Here is a 22,654-nt window from a genome sequence, read left to right on the forward strand (position 1 = left end):
ATCTATTGTAGAGGGTTGGGGTACCCAAAGTTTAAGATTGTCCCTTTCTCCCTAATATCCTGCTCCCTGCACAAATCAAACCAACTCAATCTCATCATTTCTCCACACAGCCCTGTCCAACCAACTTGCTACTCAACATTCACTTGCCTGTTTTCCAAAGAAGATACTATATTGCCTTGGTTTTTTTAATTGGTAATGAACAGGGACTGAGAAATTTGAATGCAGGGGAAAAATAGGAACATTCCCACCAGAGAATGAATGTGTAGGAGCAGGGACAAAAGTGACAAAAGACTTTTATCTTCCTTCAACTACATCTGGTTTTGCTTACAACCTGAGAACCACTTGTCTTTTTCTTAAGAGAGATCTATTTTTGCCTGTTAACATTGCATAGAATATTGCACTGTTACACCAGATATGAATTTCAGCGTAAAATGACATCTTTATTAAAAAGGTTGGCTTCTAAATGAACATGGACTTAGGAGATGAGGAATTCGTTCAAATGAGGTATTCATTTCTGTGAAAGGAAGTAATTTGGGACAGGAAGACTTAAGTGGAAACAAAATCGTTAAATTGGAAATTCCACTAAACCTCTACAACACGCAACCAAAAAGTATTAAGTAGAAAGTAGTCTTCGCTCAACTTGTTTATCCAGGTTATGTTTATAACTTAACTTGAACTGTGGGTGTTGAAAAACAAATCCTGAGTACAGCTGTCTTATTTTCATCCAAGGCTATATTCTACTGACCAAAATGGTTTTTTTTTTTTTTTTTTGCTTTAAACTAAATTTGGCCATTAGCCACATACAAGTATTTCAACTGAATCTGACCCCAATAACCTGCATAATTTAAATTTCAAGGTAAGTAGCCTCATTTAAACAATTTCAAGATAAAGTAGTCTAATTATACATTCAGGAAGTCCTTTCTTAGCAGAAAATTAAATGAAATATAATGAAAAATCGATCATCCTGCGTAGTTAAAAAGTGATGAACTGAAAAGATGTCTAGAATAACCTCACTAATAAAAGAGCTCACAAATTAGTGAAAAATTACTACCCCAAAACGAGTAGTCACAAAAACCAGTACCTAACCAAAAAAAGTATTAATTTTTTACCCATCCAATTGACAGATTTCACCATTGACATCAGCACAAGAAAATGCACACTAACCTCTGGGGAAGCGCAGTATTTAGGGGAGTAATCGAAATGTCTAAATGTTCATAGCCTTTGACCTGAGTTCCACTTACGGGAAACCAAAATTGTACAAAATAATTTATGTATAAAAATATTTGCTACAAGCACCTATAGAAGAAAAAAAGATATGACTAGCCAACAATAAAGGACTGATGATATAGCTATAGTATGGAGTGGAATACTGTGCAATTACTAACCATGTTGTAGAACATAGACATGGAAAAATGATTAATGTGAAATAAAAATGAGTAGACAGAACTCATGCATGACCCAATTTTATTACTTATGTATAGACATTATCTATAGTATACGTATCTATCTCCTCAGCAGCCACTTAACTGCCCATGGCCACTGGCACTCAGAATCTTATCTTTCCCTATCACAAACAGACCTCCAGGACAGTAAACCCAGTGCTCTCTTTGCTTCAAATAATTCTTTCATAAAGGGAGAAATTCCAATATTCTGGAACCCTAAAACAACTGTCCCATTTTTCTTGTATTAGAAATTTAACAAGAAATCTGTATGTACTACTTCTAAAATAAATTTGTAATGTACAAAATGCTTTCAACCTAAGAATTTTTATTGTACTTCTTCAAGGTAAGAAAACAAGATGAGAGATTGATTTTCCAAGGCCTCTTTAATTGGTGACTCAAGGACTCAAACCTCAGTAAGATACTTTTACCAGTCTACCCCTACTATACTATCTGAAAGTATGCTTTCAAAATGCCTAATGCTTTGTTTTACAAGTAGTATTGACCCAATAAATCTGTTTGAATTTCAGCTTTGCTAAACCAACTTTTAATCCAAGAGTGCAAGCCTAAACCTTAATTGTTCTAAATTTTTAGTAATACCGAATAAGCTTTGAAAACAGAAATTAAAACAGATGACTTCTAGTGTTATTTTATTTAAAAAAACACAGATACCACTGAAGCCACAAGATTTTAATTTTTCTTTCTTTGAAATGCCACACTAATTAGATAAGACAGTCCTGGATAGTAAAAGTATTTACACAATGAATACAAAATAAATATAAAATAACTGAAAAGCAAATTAGTTATCCATTGATTCATTTTGCATTTCCACTATTCACTTTCTGTTTCATTTTTCTTTGCCTTTTGTAAACCCTTTTCTTTCTTGCTTTCAAATCGACTTTTGGCTCTGGTTTTACCCACTGTATTTCTATCGGTTTTTCCTCAGCCGGTGTAACAAAAACATCTGCAGTGGGATCATGTGGAAGAATAGTCTTTGGTTCTTTCTTTCTCAGTTTCTGTGCATCTTTAACTTGCTGTTTCTCTTTGTATTTTGCAGCTGTGATGGATCTTATGACACGCCGATGCTAGAAACAAAAAAATATTAAGTGCTTTTGAAATACAAATAAACATTTTATATATGGCAAGGACTTATGAACCCTTTTTCTCATTACCCTGTATCATTAAAAAAATTAGTAATTTGCAAAACAATATGTAGCAAAAACCAAATTCAGTTTCACAGTTAACAAAATAGTTAATTACTTGACAGAATTATTTTGGCCAGAGTTTTGGGACATTGAAGACCAATGAACAACAAAAACAGCTTACCATGTTTGGTGACTGGTAGTGAGGATTTTCATATAAAGTTGGTCCTCCAAAACTTCCCTGGAAAATCTTTATGAGATTTAAGACAAAACGAGGTCCTATTTCCACAAGAGCAGCATCTTCTTCTATGATCTTTAATAAAAACATCCATTTTAGTTTGAATATACTATTTCTAAAAGGTATATGGCTATAACCTCATTACAAATGTGCCCAAAAAAACTGAAAATGAAGGTGGAAGTGAAACTTAGTAAGCACCAAATCATCAGATTTTGTTACTAATCAAGCAGCTGTCATGGGAAAATAAAAACATTTTCTCAGTCTGTCCTTTTAAATTGAGTAATTTGAATCTGGTTCACATCATGCCTCTCAAACGCAGAAATTCTTAAAAAACTAATTAATTTTTTAAACTGCGACTACTATAACAAAATGTACTGAAGCACAAAATAGGTAACCCTTTAAAATTTTAAATCAATCCCTAAGTTGTTTTTACAAATCCAATTCAAATTAAATTAAAAAGTACATAAAAGTATAGTACATAGTCAAATTTATTTTTGAGTGGCTAATGAATTGAGGCAACTTCTGAACTACAAATATTAACACTGTGTATTGGCTCAGGTATGTCTGCCCTCAGAGGTTAAGAAGAGAATATGTTTAACTCACTTTGCAGGGTACCCAATATAGCAACACAGAAAAAGGCCAGTTTAATTCATATGCCATCTGAAATTTTGTCTTGGTGTTCTTTTCTACCTCTCCACCTTTCTGCAAGCTTATTATCCTGCCAAACTCCTGCTTCAAGATTTCCAGAATCACCTCTCCTCCTGAGTCACTACTGTATGACTCATCAAATACTTCTCAATAAATGCTTTCTGCAGAGGTTTTGTCTTTCTAAGTCTTAATCACTGCCCTCCCCTCACCCCAGATAGAGTCTAACCTCTTCAGAGAAACTTACATCCTTAACAGCACCTAGCATAAATCTGGAACTCAATTACCTCATGGATCTTCAGATTAATTTCTTTTTACAAAATTAAATATGTAGTAAATATATAGTGGCGCTATTTGTCCTAATTTATTTCAAAGTATAATTAAAAACTAATTAAAGCTAACCTGAAAGTTCCGAAACCATATCCTGTTATCCAAAATGGTGAACGTAAACACATGGTCCACAAATGGCTGGCTTTTGGGATGATACCGTGGTGTACTAAAAATCTAGGAAAAAAGTATACGTTCCTGATTTTACAATATAACATGTATATATTAGTTTTAGATAGCTGAGTTAAGAAAAAGTCCAAGACACACACTTATATCACCAAAAATGCTCTCTAGAAAAGATATTTACCTGAATTAAGAGTTCTTTTAACAAAGCATAATGTGGTAATTCATCAAAAGCCTAAAAAAAATAGTGAACATATTATTTGACAAGAGCAGAGTGCTCTGTTTAAAACTGTGTTTATTAAGTAAAATGAATCATACAACTATACCCACTACAAACAACAATGAAAAGTAAGAAAATTAGACTTCATATACTAAATGAAAAACTTACAGGGTCAAAAGACAAAAGGGGCCGAGAACCTTTCAAACAGTTTCCAGTCATCTTTAGTTCAGCTAGGGTATGAACTAGAAAAATTATAACAACAAAAAAATAGTTATATCTTTGGCACAACTCTCCCAAAAGATTTTCAATTTTCTCATAAAAAAAATTTAAATTGAGTCAACTTACTATTCTGAACTAGAAATTTAGCAGATGGTCCATGAGGTGAATTTGAAAGCCTGAAAAATATGAAGGATGGTTTTTCTACTAAGTAGAATTTAGAATGCAGTAAATGCTTATTATGTTTCACGGTTAAAAAACAGAATGTGCTCATAATATTCATCCATTTAATTTTCTTTAAAGGTTTCAACGTTTGTGAAATCATAGTTTACTTTATCCCTGGCCCTGCTTTTTTTTACAAAAACAAAACAAAGACTGAAAGGAGTCTGCAATAAGAGGTACAAAGAATAAATTCATTTAAAAGAACAAATTCCACTCCGGATCTTACTTAATACATCTTCTTACCACATATAGAGATCTTGTTTCTTCTTAGCTTCAAAATAGATACACTTATTGCAGTTTTTCATTTCACAAACCTAAATGGAGCAAAGTATAGAAAAATGAAGTAGATAATAGAATGAGAACTAAAAGCAATTCAATGCAAATAATACCTACATTCTTTAAAAAATATTTAAGCAGATTAATAGGCTACAAGGTCTAAATCTAGGTAAACTTATTCATTTACAGAAAGAAATCTTTCAAGTTCCTCTCAGATAGTCTTCTTAAGGTAAACTAGATGCTCTGCCCACCTTTTTGGTGCAAACATCTACTCTCTTCGACCCAGCATTTTAAAGTAACTGGTCTCACTTCTGGTTACTGAGAACCTCTTTTTCTGACCAGTCCCATGTACAAACTACAAAGACTGAACACAGATGCTCTAGGAATAAAGCACCATATTAGCTTTACTAATCTTAGGAGAATACAGTCCTTATGGAACCAACACATCCTTTATAATGGTTATTCTGATTTTTAACTCTAGTTTTTTTAAGATCAAGACATTTACGTTTTCTTCTTCATTTACACTATCATTTCTGTCATTTGGTTCTATAAAATCACGAAGGGACTGGTGAAAAGCATGCGTATACAAAACCTATTCCAAGTTGAATTAAACTTCAACATCTTGAAGGTTTACAAAGTCACACTAGAGAAATATATATGTAAGCAATACAAGAATGAAGTCCTGTACAACTACAGTATTCATAAACTATCTGATATGATATTCATAAATCCTAAACTACTTAAGACTTTAAACCTAATAACTTAAAAATGCTTTTGTTTCTTACTGGTTTTAGAATAAACAGAGCAACACTAAGTGGGTTTTCCAGTCCAGCTTCAGTTGCTGGAAGCTCATACCATTATTTTTCCTGTCTTCACTTGAAATTATAATACTTGTTTATGGCCTAGCTCCCCCATCAGAATTGAAGCTCCACGATGCCAGGGGTGTTGTTTTGTAAAATACTATTTCCACAGCATGGAGAGTGATGCCATGATATAGCAGAGGTGCAAAAATTTGTGCTAAATGAATAAAAGCCTTTCTAATAGCTAAAGAAAATTATCTTCAGAAAATTCTGCTAAGTTTTTAAAATCTGCCTTAAAATGTAAGGTTAGTATCTTCAACAACACTGAAAATTTAACATATCACTAGTTTGTAATACCTTAACAGCAAATACCACATGTATCACTTTTAATACTGACAAAATGCTTCTTACAATGTGGGGTTTTAAAAATATTTAATGAGTTTTTAATTTTATTTTATATATATTGGTCATTTTACCATGCATTTCACACTACAGTAGACATAATGAGAAAAAAAGAATGAGATAGAATCCTCATCCTCAGGAAATATCGATATGCTTATTTGAACTAGATTAATATAAGAACAATCAAGAAATAATATATACTGAAGCACTAAACTATAATACAAAGACAATAAATATTAAAAAAAATTAGAAGGTAGTTTATTGAAGATTTAATAAAATCTGTCTTAACAATTTAAAAGTCACAGCGTAACTAACTTTAAAATGAAGCATCTTCAGTGCTCCAAAATATTTTGTACTTAATTATTTTCTAAAATTACCTCGTTAATCACAAATAACTTATCTTTACGATCCATTTTCGTATCTATATCTATAAAAAGAAAAAAAGAATAAGCAAATAAACAAAAGATTTCGAAGCTACTTCAATCAAATCACACATGCTTTCTAGAAAATTATTTTAAGTGTTTTCATAATCAAGTTTAAATGAGATTTTATTAATATTTAAGATGATCGGATCTGAAAATATGACCTCATTACAAATCCTGGTTATTTTTTAAATGTAAAAATGAGTAACAAAAATAGTCCTCAGGAATTATAAATAATGATGTAAGCAGTGTTTCTCAGACTTTATATATTCTATGAATTCCTTATAAAAATGGAAAAATTCTCACAATTGAAGACTATGGTCTGAGATTTCAGTTTAAAGAACATTCACTTAAGAAACTAAAATTTGAAGTGACGAAAATTTCTTTCAATTTTGAATCAGTTGCCAAAGAAAACTAATAAGAAAAAACACATGGTTTTAGATTATCATAGGAAAAAAGAAACCAGTACAAATTAAAATTTCTCTTATTAGTTTCAGAGATCTGAACATATAACTGGGGATATCAGTTTGAGAAACATTGATCTAAAGAACCAAGTCATTACCTAGAATTAAAACCAACAGCATCTCCCAACACAGGCACAAAGACAGCTACATGACTGCACTGCCACAGATCTAATCTTAAAAAAACTAGATCTTCTTCACTTGCCTGTAAGATATTCTACTGCTAAAAGGATTAGCTTGGCCCCAACTTAAAGATATATGAAATCCTACTCCAGGTCCATTAATTAAAAAAAAAGTTTTTCGTTTTTTTTGTTTGTTTGTTTTTTAAATGCAGAAAGCAGTACATTGCAGTCCTGAATCATTTAAAAGGACAAACCATGATCTCTGAGAACATTACAATGAAAGCATCTCTGGACCTTCAAGAACTGTTTCAGTAATTAGATATATCTGTTTAAGACAGTGAAGAGAATACCTGATAAATTTGCAAAGAATTTATGACAAAATGTTAATTAGAAAAATCTTGGCACTGAAAAGATACACTTCTGAAGAACAGTGGTTCTTTATCTCACAAGATTGAAAAACTGAAGTGTGACTTGAAGCAGAAATATATAAACAGGCAAGTTTATAGACATGAATTTTAAAGTATATGACATAAAGGCACCTGCTTTAGAATGAGGCATCAACATTCTTAAGTCTTGCATTAAATGTCTTGTTCTGAAATTTATTCCTCTGGAAGAAAAGATGAGAATCCGTTCCTTATTTTTCCACTTGCCCTGAAGAAAAAGAAATTGTTAAAAGATTTTTAAATCTCAAACTAAACTCATACTGAACCGACCTTGTTTGTTTGCTTAAAGATAACACTTCCAAGTAGCAAGTCAAAGAATCCTACCTAAACCTTTAATTTGATCTCTCAGTAGCATGTACTGAACCCAGCGGCCACCCAGAAATGCTCTCATTGGCTTCCTTCCTTTCTTTGTTTCTTTTATTCTTCAGTCTCTCCAATTCCTCCTCCTGTCTCTAAAGATTCTCTTACCCTCTTTTATTTCTGTTCTCACCAGAATAGAGCTCTCATTATCATTCCCACAGCTTCAATTGTCAACTCCACAAAAAAAGGTAAAGAACTCTTTCCAGCTCTACCAATCTCAAATTCAATTCTAGAATATTTAAACCTTAAACCTGGTATATTTGTTTATTACTTATTTCTTCTGATGTCACCATCAGGCTTTGAATCTTCCATCTGTCCTTATTCTCTCATATCATAAGCACTACCAAATGCTGTCAGTTTCTCTTTGCAACAATTTGTAACCCTTTCCTATTTCCACAGCCCTCCTTCAGATCCATACGATCTTATGTCAACTGCAAATAATTTAAATGGCTAGCCTTCCCAGCAAGGAACTCCTCCAATATGCCAGGCTAGCACTAGCTTAATCTTAAAGCACTGCTCCCTCCAATCACATCCTTATTAGAAAACCCTATTCCTGGGTTTTCTAAACAAAGTACGAAATGACATACTTTTAATACTGAATTCTAGAATACATTTATATTTTCACCTCAGATTGTCCCAAATCAACCCTAAACTTTAGCCAATCCAACTGTTTTTTAAATTTTCAGCATTTCCCACACTTAAACACCTTTGATCAGTTTTTTCTCTCTTCCAGGTATTTTTCTCTCTCATTTCTGAATATGGAAATTCTGACTTACTTTGAGATCCAGCTCAAAGGCTAAATCCTTCCTGATCCCTACCCAGATAATCTTAGACTAAAAGTAATCTCTATCTTCTGTACTTTGATAGAATTTTTTATATTATGACTTAGACCACTAATACTATATTTCTTGCTAGATCCTTCAAGGAACGGTGTGAGCATTTGCTAAAAATCTATTAGAAGTCCAGCTTATTCTTCACAAAAAGTAAATATTTCCTTCCTTTTAATATGCAAATGAGAAAAAGGCTCAAAATTCACTGTTAATAGCAAAGGTAAAATTTAAACTCATCTTTCATTCCTCAGAGCTAACGCCTTTCCTAGTACTTGCCACCACAGTCATTTAATTATTATCAATCACTGTGTGCTAGAGTACTATGCTAAGCTGGGGCAGGGGGTGGAGGGGGCACGGAAATCAATAAATCAAAGGCACCCCTTGTCTTCACCGTATTCGATCTAGCTTAGGGAGCCTTCAGTTGAATGAAAGTTAGGTCCATTCATGTTCACCTTCTTTTAAATAAAAATCGTCAATTTACATGAATTGTTTTCTTTTAAACTCCAACATTTCAGGAAAATGAGGTCACGTTCTCGGTTTGCAATTCCAAAGCAGGGGAAACCCATCTTTGTACTGTGCCTGGCACGTTAAGTTTGTTAAACACAAGTAAAGCTCGTACCATCTACTCTACCTTTCGTTATCCCTTGAGAGTTAAAGATTAAAATCACAGTCCCAAGGACCACAATTTTTTAAAGAACCACATTACAAGGTTCCAGGATCCTTGACTGACAATAGTTAACTAGGGCAGAATATGGTATACTAATCACTGTAAAGGATATACTCCATAGAAATAACAAGGAAAATTTCTATGCTTCAAAGGAAAATAAAATAGCTAGGAGGCAGAACACTGGAACTGAGTAGTACACCATAAACCGATTCCCCATAAGCCGGGTAAAAGCTCTGAAGCCCGCCCAGTTGCTCAGCAGGCCGCATCCAAGAAAGCCGCCACGTGCATGAAAGTTAGATGTAAACGCAGTGGCCTGTCCGGCCGGGAGAGCTGAGACCCAGCTCCAGCAACACCCGAGTAACTCCGAAATCCGCACAGCCGTACTTAGGTAGGTAACCCCAAGAGAGGCGTGCGGAGCCGCGGCCGCAGGTGCAACCCGAGGATAACCCCCTCTACCTTGCAAACAGGGCCTGGGATACGGTCTCTCTCTTCTTCTTCTGCCTCCTCTGCCATGTCGCGCTGCTTAGCTGGCGGCCTGGCATCTTTTTCGTTTCTTTTTGGCCTCTTCGCTTTAACCGCCAAACCTCCACGCCGTTTTCTCTTGGTCGCCGCCATCTTGCCTCACCGCCTTGGCTCTTGGACTTCCTTCCGGCTCTGCCGCTCGCTCCCCTTTCCGATCTCTATGGTACCTCCCGCTGCTCGGCTCCGTGGTCCTCCAGCTCTCTGGTACCTTTTTCCGGTCCCTGTGGCACTGCACGCTCGGCTCTCTAGGCTTCGTTTAACTCCGTGGTGACGGTGGCCGAGGTGGCCAGCTGATCTAAAAAGTGTGGCGGGAGTTGCTCCACTTCCTCGCCAGTTCTCCAGGGTCTGCAGGTGGCTCCCCGGTGACCTGGCTGGGAAGGGCTCTCAGGTGCCCGGGCCCCACTGCAAAGGTAGGGTTTCCGCGCCTTGGGATCCCGGGACCAGTACACAGATGCCGCCCGCGGCGGGCTGGTGAACCAGGTTGTCTGGGACTCAAGGAGGATCTTCTGAGGAACGCGGGCCCACCCTCCCAAGTGCCTGTTTTCTTAGATGAAAGGTGTAGAGCGCCGGACAGCTCAAAACCGACTGGGGATACGTAGCCCCAAGTAGAACTACAGAGTTGGTGGTTTTCATTGTTCACAACTTTTCATGTGTAACTGTCCCCTTACTAATGACAAGGAAACCGTAGTTTAGAGAGATTAGTAATTTCCCCCAGTGACAGAGACAGTTAAGTGGCAGAGGCGGGATTCAGTCCCCGGTCGGCCAAGTTCAACACCCAGGCCTCTCCCACTTGGCCACAGCGCAGGTTGAGATCGCGGGCCTCTTGCCAGCATTGACGGGGAGTTTATTGTTGAATCTCATCAGGTGTTTCGTGATCCACGGGAGCAGGTGTTGACCCCAGGAGCAGCCCTTAGGGCCGCGTGTGCACTGGAAGATGCCCCTCCTAAACCAACAGATCCAAGATGAGAATGATTACAGCTTGGTGGCCAGTCTCGACAACGTTAGGAATCTCTCCACTATCTTGAAGGCTATTCATTTCCGAGAACATGCTACGTGTTTCGCTACTAAAAATGGAATCAAGGTTACAGTGGAAAATGCAAAGTGTGTGCAAGCAAATGCTTTTATTCAGGTATTGAAGTAGACACCTTAAAGCCTGTGACATGGTATTTCTCATCCAGTTCAATGAATTCCTAAGGTCTTAATAGACATTTAAGATAGATAACATCATTATTTGAATTTTTTCTCTCATAGTAACAAATTCTTTTCCCATATTGTTTTACAGAGATAATGGTTAAAATAATGTCTAAAAATTATTAAGCTAAATTATAAGCCAGACACTCTTCTGAGTGTTTATATGTTTAACTCGCTTAACTCTCACAATAGTCCTATGAAGTAGGCTCTGTTATTATTTCTATTTTACAGATGTGGAAACTGAGGTACAGTTTAAGCGATTTGCCAGCAGCACGAAAGCTTACAAGCAGCTGAGTTGGGATGAGAATCCAGAACATATGTTTCTAGAGTATATGCTCTTTACTGCTACACCTCCCTATTAAAAAATACATTTTTTTCTTTTTATTGGTTATAATATAATTTGTTCTTACAAAGTAACAGTTGTATGGTTCAAATTTCAGATTTAATTCAGCATTTTTTTTGGTGAGCACCTAAGTGTACAGTATGACTTCAGGGATAAATAAAACATGGTTCCTGACCTCAAAAGAAATTGAAAACTAATATCATTCATGCATTATTAAACTGTTTGGCTATTTTCCAGATGACCTTAACTGTACTGATGGCCATGAAAAGGAGACGGGAAAGTCACATGGGGAATAGTTTAGATCCAAGAAGTTAGATGAAGGACCTTTCATCAAGTTTTACATGGGACCTAAATGACTGTTATACCTTTACTGAGTAGTGTTATTCTAATGGATGATAGTTGAAAAAGCTTAAGATTTTTTGACTGGTAATCAGAAATGATTTTCATGGGATTAGCACAATATTATTCTTTTAAACATGTCAAGTGAAATCTAAAACCTTATGTGTAAGTTTTCATTCTTTAATATATATTTTTTCATATTTTACTTTTCTTCATAGGCTGGAATATTTCAAGAGTTTAAAGTTCAGGAAGAGCCTGTTACTTTTCGAATTAATTTAACTGTCCTTTTAGACTGCTTATCTATTTTTGGATCAAGTCCTATGCCAGGTGAACCATTTTATTATCATTATAATGACATAAGAGCATACAGAATGGTCAGAATAATACAGGAAAAGTTATTAGAATATAAGTAATATATGAATTGCCAATTCACTTTTCATCAGTCACAATCATGGATTCTGAGTACACAATATTAATAGAAAGTGTGCTTATGGGTTGTTCATATTTGCAAAAGTATGTACATTCATCTTTTTTTAATTTACAAAGCTTTTAGGGTTTTAAATTTGAACTGACCAAAAGAAGACTTTGAACATGTCAAATGTATCTAACAAGTAAAATATGTTTTAATTGCCTCTTTTCCCTAACTTGTCCTGTATTACAGTTAGTGGCAGAGAAAAATAGAAACCAGTTCTCCTGCCTCCCAGTTTACTGCATTCAAAATTTGTTTGCTTTTTTTCCCCATTAAGCCTTGTTTAAAATTATGTCTATTTTCTTAAATGCTTTCCTTTAAAATATTTATATATTTTATTTGTTGTGGGATTTTTTTAGGAATAGTGAATTTGGTTGCTATGGATATAAAACTAAGACATCACTAGAAGAATAATTTCATTTCATAGAAAAAGAATCTGAGACTAGCTAGGGAAAATTCAGTTATGGTTCTCTAGAAAATATATTTTAATTTTTTATTGACAATTCCATTATTATTAATTATGCGTTTTCTAACGCAGCTGGATTTTCATCTGCCTTCCTCCATTCCTTACTATGGCTCTCCATCCTATAGTAAGGAAGAGGAGCTTAGAATGTCCTGTCATCTTCTTCCTCTCTAGAGGTTGCAGTTTTAAAATCCTAACCACAATGAACCACTCTCTCTCTTTCTCCCAATTTGATCTTAAAACTTGGGGAAATGTCTCCCAGTAGAAAAAGCTAGAAGGATCCTTATTATAGTAAATACACTGACATCATAGTACAGACAATATCAGAGCAATCCACTGTTGCACAAATTGAACCTTCAATAAATAGCATAGCTGGAGCAGCAACAACTCCATTACTTGCAGTATTGGACCATGTAGATTCTCCATCCCGAAATTGTATATATAGATATAATCAATAAGGTATTTCTGAGGTCTTTTGACAAGCTGGAAAATTTCAGAGAGTTACATTTTGTTCTGGTTCCTAATTTTCTTGCAGTTGTTTTTGGAATTGTCTACATACTGCTGTCATCAGGGAACACGTGATCCTTTCCTATAGAGAGAGACATACACATATGCTAGAAATTGGATAGAATAAAGTATTCTTGAGGAGTTTTGTTTCAGCTTTGGAAGCTGAACCCAGGGTTATAAAGCTGAGCCCAAAGTATGATTTACTTCCATTGCAGGGACTTTAACTGCACTTCGAATGTGTTACCAAGGTTATGGTTACCCTTTGATGCTATTTCTGGAAGAAGGAGGAGTGGTGACAGTCTGTAAAATCAATACTCAGGAGCCTGAGGAAACGCTGGATTTTGATTTCTGCAGCACCAATGTTATTAATAAAATCATTCTGCAATCAGAGGGCCTCCGTGAAGCATTTTCCGAATTGGACATGACAAGTGAGGTCCTACAGATCACCATGTCTCCTGACAAGCCTTATTTTAGGTACTTGAAAGCAGTGCAATTATAGCTAATGTAGTCTGCTCCATCTCTCTACTTGTGCGTTTGCTTAGGACGCAGAACTTTTATGCAAGTTCCTAGAATTTTCAGAACTTTGGAAAGCTTTTACTCTGCACACTTTTATTAGTCAGGAAGATTAATTCACTATTTAAAGCTTCATAATTACAAAGTGTTGGTTTCTAGATGAGTAGCTCAGTCTTCTAATCATAATTTAGTGGTCATTTCATTGTACTAAACTGTTGTAGATCTGCATACATCATGAGGGAAATTAGGCTTAAACTTTTAGAAAAGGTATTTGTATTATATCGCTTCTCTTTTTCTTTCAAGTTAGTACAGGATGCAAAAGGAAGTAGATGTTTTTCTATGCATGGTTTATTCACTGAGTATCTATTATTGATCGCCGACTGTGTGCATATCTACCTTATTAAGCATCACAAGAAAGAACAGCTTAAAATCGAGGTAAAGAGGAAATATGTGAAACAGCACAGAAGGAGCAAAACTGCAAGGTAATATACATATTTAGGGAGCCAACACATGAATACTTAGGACTGGTCAAGGTAAGCTTCCTAAGGGAGGGCAATTTCCAGCAGGAAAACAATGTCAAAAACTATCAAGCTGCTCCTGATATTTTGACCCAGAAAATTATGAAATGGCAAGCTCTTTTCAGGCTTAGAATCAATTTAGGGAGAGAATTTAAATATTTCTTCTCTTTTGAAATATTTTAGAGTGTTAATAAGTAAAGGATTTTATATATATATATATCTACTTTAGAAGAACTCAGAGCCCTTCCCATGGCATTAAGCACTTAAAAATTTGGCTCAAAGTCTGTAAAATGTTAACCAAAAGGGAAATCAGTAGAACCCTACTTAAGCAGTGATATGATTTAAGATTCTAGGCACTTAAACAGAGTATTTTAGAGGCTCCCCATCTAAATGATCTCTCTCAGCTTGGATTCGTGGTTACTTCACATTTCTAAGATGAGAAATGATTTGGTGGTATAGAACTGGGAGTTGAAAATTTTTTTTCTAGATATGTTAAATTTAAGGTGCCTGTGACAACAGAAAGTAGTTGGATATATACAGAGCTCAGGAAGTCAGTCCAGACTGGACTAGTCTCATCCATGGCTGGGCATGGACAAGATAGCTCAGAGAAAGAGGTTACGTTAGAAGAGAGAAAAGATGGGTCCAGGGGCAAACCAGCACCGAGGTCTTCTATGATTGTGCTCATATCATACTAATCAATGTGCTATCCCCATAGCGAATGATCAGTATGTTCTTGCAGATTAAGTAAACACATAAACATTTATAAATTGTCTGCACACAAACTGCTGATATTACCAAGCAAGGAAAACCATTAAACAGTCTAAAGAGTAGTCTGAGATTCAGAAAATCCCGTTGCTTTTGGTGTGACAGTAAAGATAAGGAGCAGGACCTTAGGCTACATGCAGCTGAAGTGGGTCAGGGCCTTCCATCACTACTCAGCTCTCCTCTATTATGTATTTCTGATTTAAGAATGAAGAAAGGTCAATATCAGAGTAGGTGTAAGGTAATGAAATTGAGGCAAAAACCTCCGAATTCCTTTTGGGCTGATATTTCTCAAAGCTATTTATTGGTTGCTAGTTCCCCTGTGGGAATCTTTATTATGGTGATTCTAATAGTGCGTTGTCAACATTTGTTTACGTACCCGTTTCACTAGAATGAGTTAAAGAAGTGTTTTCTTTATTTGGATCCTAACGTGGCTTATGCTGGACCAATGCATAAATGACTTGTTCATTTTCTGCTCTAGGTTATCTACTTTTGGGAATGCAGGAAGCTCCCACCTTGACTATCCCAAAGATTCTGATTTGATGGAATCATTCAATTGTAATCAGACCCAGGTCAACAGGTCAGTTCTTAATATAGAGGTTGCCAATAGTGTTGAAGGTAAGGTTAAATACCAAGTTTCTATTAAGTAAATTTTTTTTAACTCTCAATCTATTGATGAAAGTGTAACATTTTTTTAAAAAATGAACAGTAAGGTGCTGAGTTTACTTGGGGATTTTGGATTCTAATAGTGGATGCAATTTTTTTTTTTTTTTTTTAATGAAGAGAAAATGTTAGCAAATTGGACAAGTATTGGATTTGATTCTTATATTTGCTACTTAGTAGTTCTTGGCTAATTTTTGTCCTTAGAGTTATGTGCACTGCTTTAAGTGTGACTAAATGACACCTTTTTACTTACTGTCCTACAGATACAAGATTTCTTTACTGAAACCCTCTACAAAGGCATTAGTCCTGTCCTGTAAGGTATCTATTCGGACAGATAACCGAGGATTCCTCTCATTACAGTATATGATTAGAAATGAAGATGGACAAATATGTTTTGTGGAATATTACTGCTGCCCTGACGAAGAAGTTCCTGAATCTGAATCTTAAGTATGACAATGCATTGTGACGTTTATGTGTACATTCATGACAGGTCATGTGCTTGTTCTGGGTTTAGTACTCTTCATGATTTGTTGTTGGATTTTCTCAAGGGAAGAAGCATGGAGAAGATAGGAGCAAGATCCCTGTACCCTCATAGTTGCTGTGTATTTTGTAAGTGTTTTCACAGTGTCATAGATTATCCAGTACCAGACTGTCCTGTGGTTCTGTCCTTTGAACTCATGGGAATAGTTTTGAGCCAGGATGAATAAATTATATATTCTATTTAAGTTGGACATTTCAAGAATATAAAAATTTAAAGTTTGATGAAGTCATATCTGAAATGTTCTTTTATTTATTTACTGTTAGGGAAAGCAGAGGCTGAGGGCATCACTCATCAGCTTGAGTTCGAGAACATATCTTAAAGCGGTGGTTCTCGCAATGCTGTGCCCAGATCAGCAGCATCAGCATTACCTAGGAACTTGTCAGAGACTCTGGAGTGGGCCAGCAAGCTGTAATTTTTAAAAAGCTCTCCCCACCAGGAAATTCTAATGTATGCTAAAGTTTGAGAAACACTGTTTTAAAGGATACTTTAAAAAAAAATAGCATTTAATTGCATTGAAGTGACTGCTTTTACATGTGCTTTCTTTGTAAACCTTCTGAAGTTTAGGCATTACCAAAAGGTCTGAATAATATGATTTATTTTTAAAGTATACATTTCGAAGAAATCTAAGAACAAGATAGAAAATAGTCTTCAGTGTTACAGATTTTCTTCTTGTTCTCAAAACTGTTGAGTATAGTGAGTACTACGGAAGGTACTTATTAGATATCTTCTATTTCTCTATAAGAGTTTCTCAACCAAACTAGTGTAGAAAACCAGTTATTAAGTGAATTTTTCATTTCTTGAGTAATTTTCAATGAAATAATTTTGTGGTATGTATTTATTTAATAAAATATAATACTAAAATTATCTGACTTATCTTCTTATACAAAAATATAGAACTAAAATGAAATTTCTGTACCAAGTGACAACAACTCAGTGTCTCTAGGTGGGCAGGCACCATTGGCCATTTGAGTGAGATACTTCTTTATGGGTAAAAACTGTCATCCCATTACAGGATTCATTTAGTCTCCCCGTCCCTTACCTACAAATGCCAGTCGTGACCACTCCTTCCCCCAAGTAAATAGTGCCCCCTACTGTTGATGGTTGAGAACCATTGAATGAAATGCACCATAAAATAGGCCACATAGTATTGGAGGAAATTGGTTTGGAAAGTATAGGAACAAAGCACTCCAGAGAAAGGATCCCCCAGAACAACTGTAAGCACTGCTCCCAGGCACATATGCAATTCTGTGTATCTAGCCCAAGGTGAGTACCCAGTAACTCCTAAGTCTCCCAGGCAGTCTCAGGATGCCCAGCTAGTACAAAAAAGTTGGAGTTTTGTGGAGTATATGTTCAAGAAGGAAACAAATGAATCTACTAAATGTCCAAATATTTTTTATTTAGATAAACATCAAGAATAGAACAAATCTAAAACATAATTATGAAAATATTCAATCAGCCAACATTTCAAGGACTACAGTTTTCCTTTAAATTTAAAATTGCACAGTTATTTTTGGTTTTTGTTCACTGGTATCCAGTACCTAGAACAGTGCCTGGCATATAATAGGCATTCAATAAATATTAGATGAAAGAACTTCCACTTTCAGATGATCTTTTAGCATCTTATTAGTCACAGTTTAATTCCAATTATTTAGTTCTGAATTTATTTTGATCTAATGTATTTTTAAAAATTTGAAACTATGAAGAATTTAAAGTATATATCAAATTAGTAAAGACTGACATTTTTGTACATTTAGACTATCATTTTAGCTGCATATATCTTTAGCTGTTAGAATTCAGAAGCCAATGAATTTAATTCTTTCTAAATCACCATAACATCAAGGTGCTAATTTAATAAAGAATTTGTTATTTATGTGTATTCTATTTGATCTAGGAATTTACTAGTTTAACTTTATTCTAGTTCCTAGGAAACACCACTAGGGGGAGGGCTTCCTCAGATGGCAGGACGTTTTGGTGACCACAAATTCATGTGTCACATGTAGAATATAATCTTATTTTTAAGACTTTTAGTTTTGCCTTTTTGAAGTTTATTTCGTTTTCTTTTCAGTAAATTGTGCTTACTATGTATGAGTAGGTAAACTATTTTTCCATTTTTAATTTGCTTATTCCCTATTTGATGATGATGTGCTACCACCTAGAATTGATGAAATGATTCAAAAAATAAAATGTTTTGTCAAATTCTACTTTTTAAAAAAAATAAATCCTGTAACACAATCATATGATAAGAAGCCACAGAATTTCTGGGGTGCCATCAAGTAACTAGTAATAGTTGTTGAAAGGGCAGCATGTGGCATTCCCAGCAGTTTAGGGTGGGAAATTTTCCAGAACAATGTGGACTCCCTTCTCTCCTTCTCTGTCTTCACACTGCTTGTTTCTTGTCCCCACTGAAATAAAATCTTTTGGGTCCTGAGAAATTGGGGAAATTGTGTAGTATTTTTTCTTTTCCCAGTTATGTATTAACATTTTTCACACGTGTCGGGTTATATGCCCCAGCAGCAGTTAGTTGGCAGCTCTAAACATGGATTGCAGGGGTGGACAGCCAGCGCCCTAATGAAAAATGAGACAGGCAACTCTTACAAGTGCTTCTGGTATCCATATCTTAGTCACTGCCAGAGGTTTTGATAATTAGAGTAATGTGTGAAGTAGGTTTTCTTTCTGTAATTAATAGCTTGTTGATCAGTAGATACCTATTAGGTGTGGCTCTCTTTGGTAAAACTAGAAGTACTCAGGATATGGGAACTAAGTTATTTTAGAGTAGTTCCCTATCCTTGCATGAGAAAGGTATCTCTAGTGAGGCCTGTAGCCTGTACCATTAGGGTTGGTGCCTGAGGCTTGACGCCTAAATGGCCTTCCTGCCATTTTGTCCAAGGATTTCTTGTTGCTTGTTGATGACTGGATAAGAGGATCCTATCTCTGGAATATTATCAAGTTTGCCTTAAATGGACCTTTCATGGAAAGAGATGAGCGAACTACAAGAAGTAGGGCCTCACTGAACTTACAGAACAGACAGGTCGAGTGAAGTTTTTTTTTCATGCTTGCTAATAAATGTTTATTAAAACCTGTGTGTAGAACAGTTTGATCTGGGCTTGATTTTTTTTTTTTTCTCCTAACTTGGCACAGAGTTTGCAGGAAAGAGCTGCTAACCTTCAAAAATTTCACTGCCTTTTAGTTAATTTAAAAGAATGTAAGAGTAAACACAAATGAATGAATAATAAAAGAATGTTAAGACTTGTGTATGACCTTTTGGCTCAGTTCTGCTAGAAACATCAAATATTTGATTGGATTGGATTATCCAGATTGCTGGTTCCCACCAAATGAATTTAGAAGTAGTTTGGTTTTTACCTATAGTTTTCCAGGTAAAAATGCAACTTTATATTAGGTTGTATTATGCTGAACATTCTAATGTAGCTTCTTAAAACTTGGAGATTTCACAAAATAGTAAAATTTTAAAACTTTGGGGACCAACAGATTATCAACTTATCTTGTCAGGTATGAGGATATTAAAACTACCATTATCACCATTTCATGAAATCAAAATTTCAGAAAATGGACATCAATTTTATGCAGACACTAGAAATATTAAAAACATTTCAAAATTTCAGAAAATGGACATCAATTTTATGCAGACACTAGAAATATTAAAAACATTTCAAAAGCAAATTTATGCCATAAAATTGTATTTTGCAATGTTATCCTTTATGCCATTTTTATTGATAAAGGCTTGTCAGTTTGGAGATCTTAAGGCTTTGGGGTCTTACAAAATAGTAAAATTTTAAAAATTGTGCTGCCCAAAGTGGATGGCTACTTCTTTCTGGTACTTCGTTTTTATCACAGTCGTTGAAAATACATTTTCAGCTGGATAAGTGAAAATGGAAGCAACTCTTTTAAGGCTAGCTACTGTAGTCAGTTCAGAATGTTTTGAGTAAGAACAGCAGTCCCACCTCCAGACAGGGCTAAAATTAGCAGTGACAGGCCAGGTGATCCGTTAATAAGCACTGCTGAGAAGGTCAATAGAATATAGATGCCTTTAGTCAGGGCTGCAACCTGAGACCTTGGTCCTGGGTGCCAAGCCTAAAGCATTCTGGGAATTAGCTAAGGGGGAGCATCCATGCCAAGAGAAAGCCACTGGATTAACTGGCATCTTGTACCTCTGCCACAGCAGAACACTACTTGGGTACTGGTTGATTATTAGGTTTACAGACTGAACAAATGACCGAAAGGAAATAATTTCTTGAATTAAGTACCAAAATGTTCTATAAGCACTGAGTGAAGAAGATGTTGATAGGCACTTGGATCCCCAAGGACACAGGGTCTTTGAGCTTCATTAAATCAGCTCAGGTAACAGAAACAAAGAGGGAAAAATAAAAGTTTTTTGTAGTGTAAACTCAAACTAATACAACTCCTTTGTCTCTGAATACATGAAGGAGAAAGGAATATAATTCGAGATCGCCAATTTCTTTTTAACAACCTCAGTGAGCATTCCTTTCCTTAAAAGCATTTTTAATCCAGTTTGGTAGAGCTAACATAGTGAGATGGAAAGAGTAATTATCTGTAATTCAAAAAGTCTGCTTTGTAATCACCAGGCTGACCTTGAACAAAAATTAGTCTTGTCTCTAGTTTCTTCATTTTGAAGAATCAAAAAACTCCTAACATTGTATGACTTTAGTAAATCGGATCGGGGCGAATATTTAAGAATATTAAAAATTTTCCTCACAAAGCTGTCTTACTGACTTCAAACAGGTTTTGCTAAAAATACTTCCAAATACTATATTCAAATATTCACTAATAAACTACTTAGGCACTGCAGAATTCTTTTAAAAATCAGAACTGAAAGGAATGAAATCAGAGTTCTAATGGAGGGTAATGGAGTCCCAGTGACATAAGAAACTAACCTAAAAAAGCATGCGTCCAAAAAATGACTTCTTCCCCCCAAGTTATAGATCAGGATCCTAGTATCTTATGGCTCTTAGTTATTTTACCTGTAATGCTGCTGCTAAGTGGCCCCTTTTTCCCTCGAGTCTTTAGTTCTGTTTTTGATCTGCCCCTGCTGTCAGTGTCGATAAAGATATTTTGTGGTCCAAAAGATTCATTATCAACAAGGTTGGCTTTATTGTGGCTACCTTGTATAGAGGTTTTCTCTTTACTGATAAGAGACCTAGAAGAAAGAAGAAAATTGTTAGTGCACTTTTCTTGGCTCTTGCCTTCAGTTTCTCCTTCTAGCACCAGATCACTGCCTTATTGAGCTAGAAGGCTGAACTCAGTCTGACTGAGGGACTATTTTACCATGTGACTGACTATACCCCTAAAATACCAGCTCTTCTAATAGGCCTCCAAAATGGTACTAGAGTCTGGTTTTCTCCTTAAAGAGCAGGGACTCCTCTTGATCCAAATAGCAAGCCAAAGTGAACTAAGATAACTGGACTGCTTTTAATCACAGCTGAAAAAAAAATTAGATCTAAGTTAAGGCCTTTTATATAGTTCCTGGTTTTCAGGTAATATCTTTTCATGATCACAGAGATTTAGAGCCCAGAAGTCCTGTTGTTCTAAAAAGAGGATCTTGTAGCCCGTTTCCAGCCATAAAGATTCCCATACTCTGATTCCCTAATACCGGAGGGAGAAGGGAGTTAGAAGTAATCTGGTCCAAAAGACTGATCCAGAAATACGGTTTCTATTAAGTGTTCTTCAGTCACCTCCTATTTAGACCTCAAGCTTGCAGAAAGTGTGGTTTTCATAGCCCCTATTTGGCTGAAAAAAATATCAGTTCCGCAGAAATATGAGATACAAAATTTTATGAGCAACTTGAGGTTTTTTCAATATGTAAATCCCACTAAAGACTCTGATTCATTCCCTGTCTACTACTAAAATACAGAACGCTACCTGGCACTTTAACTTCCTTCCCAGTAAACCAAGAGATAATATGATTCTAAATTTGGAGAATGGGCACAAATGAGGTGATAAACTGCTGATAGGTCTCCTAAAAATCAGAGGTGGGCAAAGATCTGAGAGTGATCTCTGCTAGGGAGAGATCAGCCTAGGGCCACAAGGTGGCAGGGTTGCCCTTCCTTGAAATCTTCAGGTCGCTGAAAGGACACTGATTTCCTTAATGTTATATGTTTCCTTTAGATTTAAGTAATTGTGTCGAGTTGTCTTGTCTATGATATTATCTATGTTTCTAGAGGCTGATAAGTTCTAGCTCAATTTTGAGACGTGAACCAGTAAAAGTTTCCACGTCAACGTGTTGGTAGCTTTTCACAGTTACTAGCCCCTGTCTCCTTTTGCTTCACAGAAAACAGTTTAACTAAAAGTTAATAAAGTCAAAGTCCAAGTTCCAATAAAAATAAAAACAATTGTTAGCTGTTGTTCGTCACATGATTACTATGGGGCCAGGTACCCTGCTTACTATATACATTATCTCATTCTCACAGCAACACACATAGGTAGGTAGCATTC

General features: G+C 35.6%; 3 protein-coding genes across 3 annotated transcripts in view; 1 reads left to right on the forward strand and 2 right to left on the reverse strand.

Moving 5' to 3' along the window:
• Positions 1 to 1,750: 1,750 nt before the first annotated feature.
• On the reverse strand, positions 1,751 to 9,998 carry BRIX1 (biogenesis of ribosomes BRX1). The gene is made up of 10 exons (XM_039842696.1): positions 9,812 to 9,998; positions 7,595 to 7,706; positions 6,428 to 6,471; positions 4,816 to 4,886; positions 4,480 to 4,529; positions 4,303 to 4,376; positions 4,099 to 4,149; positions 3,867 to 3,968; positions 2,766 to 2,894; positions 1,751 to 2,524 (listed from the first exon to the last, which is right to left on the reverse strand). Exons 1-10 carry the CDS (start codon positions 9,968 to 9,970, stop codon positions 2,255 to 2,257), a joined length of 1,062 nt encoding a protein of 353 aa, XP_039698630.1. The 5' UTR covers positions 9,971 to 9,998; the 3' UTR covers positions 1,751 to 2,254.
• Positions 9,999 to 10,064: 66 nt separating this feature from the next.
• RAD1 (RAD1 checkpoint DNA exonuclease) lies at positions 10,065 to 18,618 on the forward strand. Its single transcript, XM_039842697.1, has 6 exons — positions 10,065 to 10,287; positions 10,742 to 11,006; positions 11,969 to 12,077; positions 13,405 to 13,663; positions 15,464 to 15,562; positions 15,909 to 18,618. The coding sequence occupies exons 2-6, from the start codon at positions 10,812 to 10,814 to the stop codon at positions 16,090 to 16,092; spliced, it is 846 nt and encodes a 281-aa protein (XP_039698631.1). The 5' UTR covers positions 10,065 to 10,287; positions 10,742 to 10,811; the 3' UTR covers positions 16,093 to 18,618.
• Positions 18,619 to 19,891: 1,273 nt separating this feature from the next.
• The window catches only part of TTC23L (tetratricopeptide repeat domain 23 like), a 55,132-nt gene continuing 52,369 nt past the window's right edge, over positions 19,892 to 22,654 (reverse strand). Inside the window, exon 13 of the mRNA XM_039842704.1 lies at positions 19,892 to 21,359. The gene's annotated coding sequence lies outside the window, so the exon portion shown is untranslated. The remainder of the gene's footprint in view (positions 21,360 to 22,654) is intronic.

Source organism: Pteropus medius, unplaced genomic scaffold, assembly GCF_902729225.1.
Source record: "Pteropus medius unplaced genomic scaffold, Ma_sr-lr_union100, whole genome shotgun sequence".
NCBI lineage: Eukaryota > Metazoa > Chordata > Mammalia > Chiroptera > Pteropodidae > Pteropus > Pteropus medius.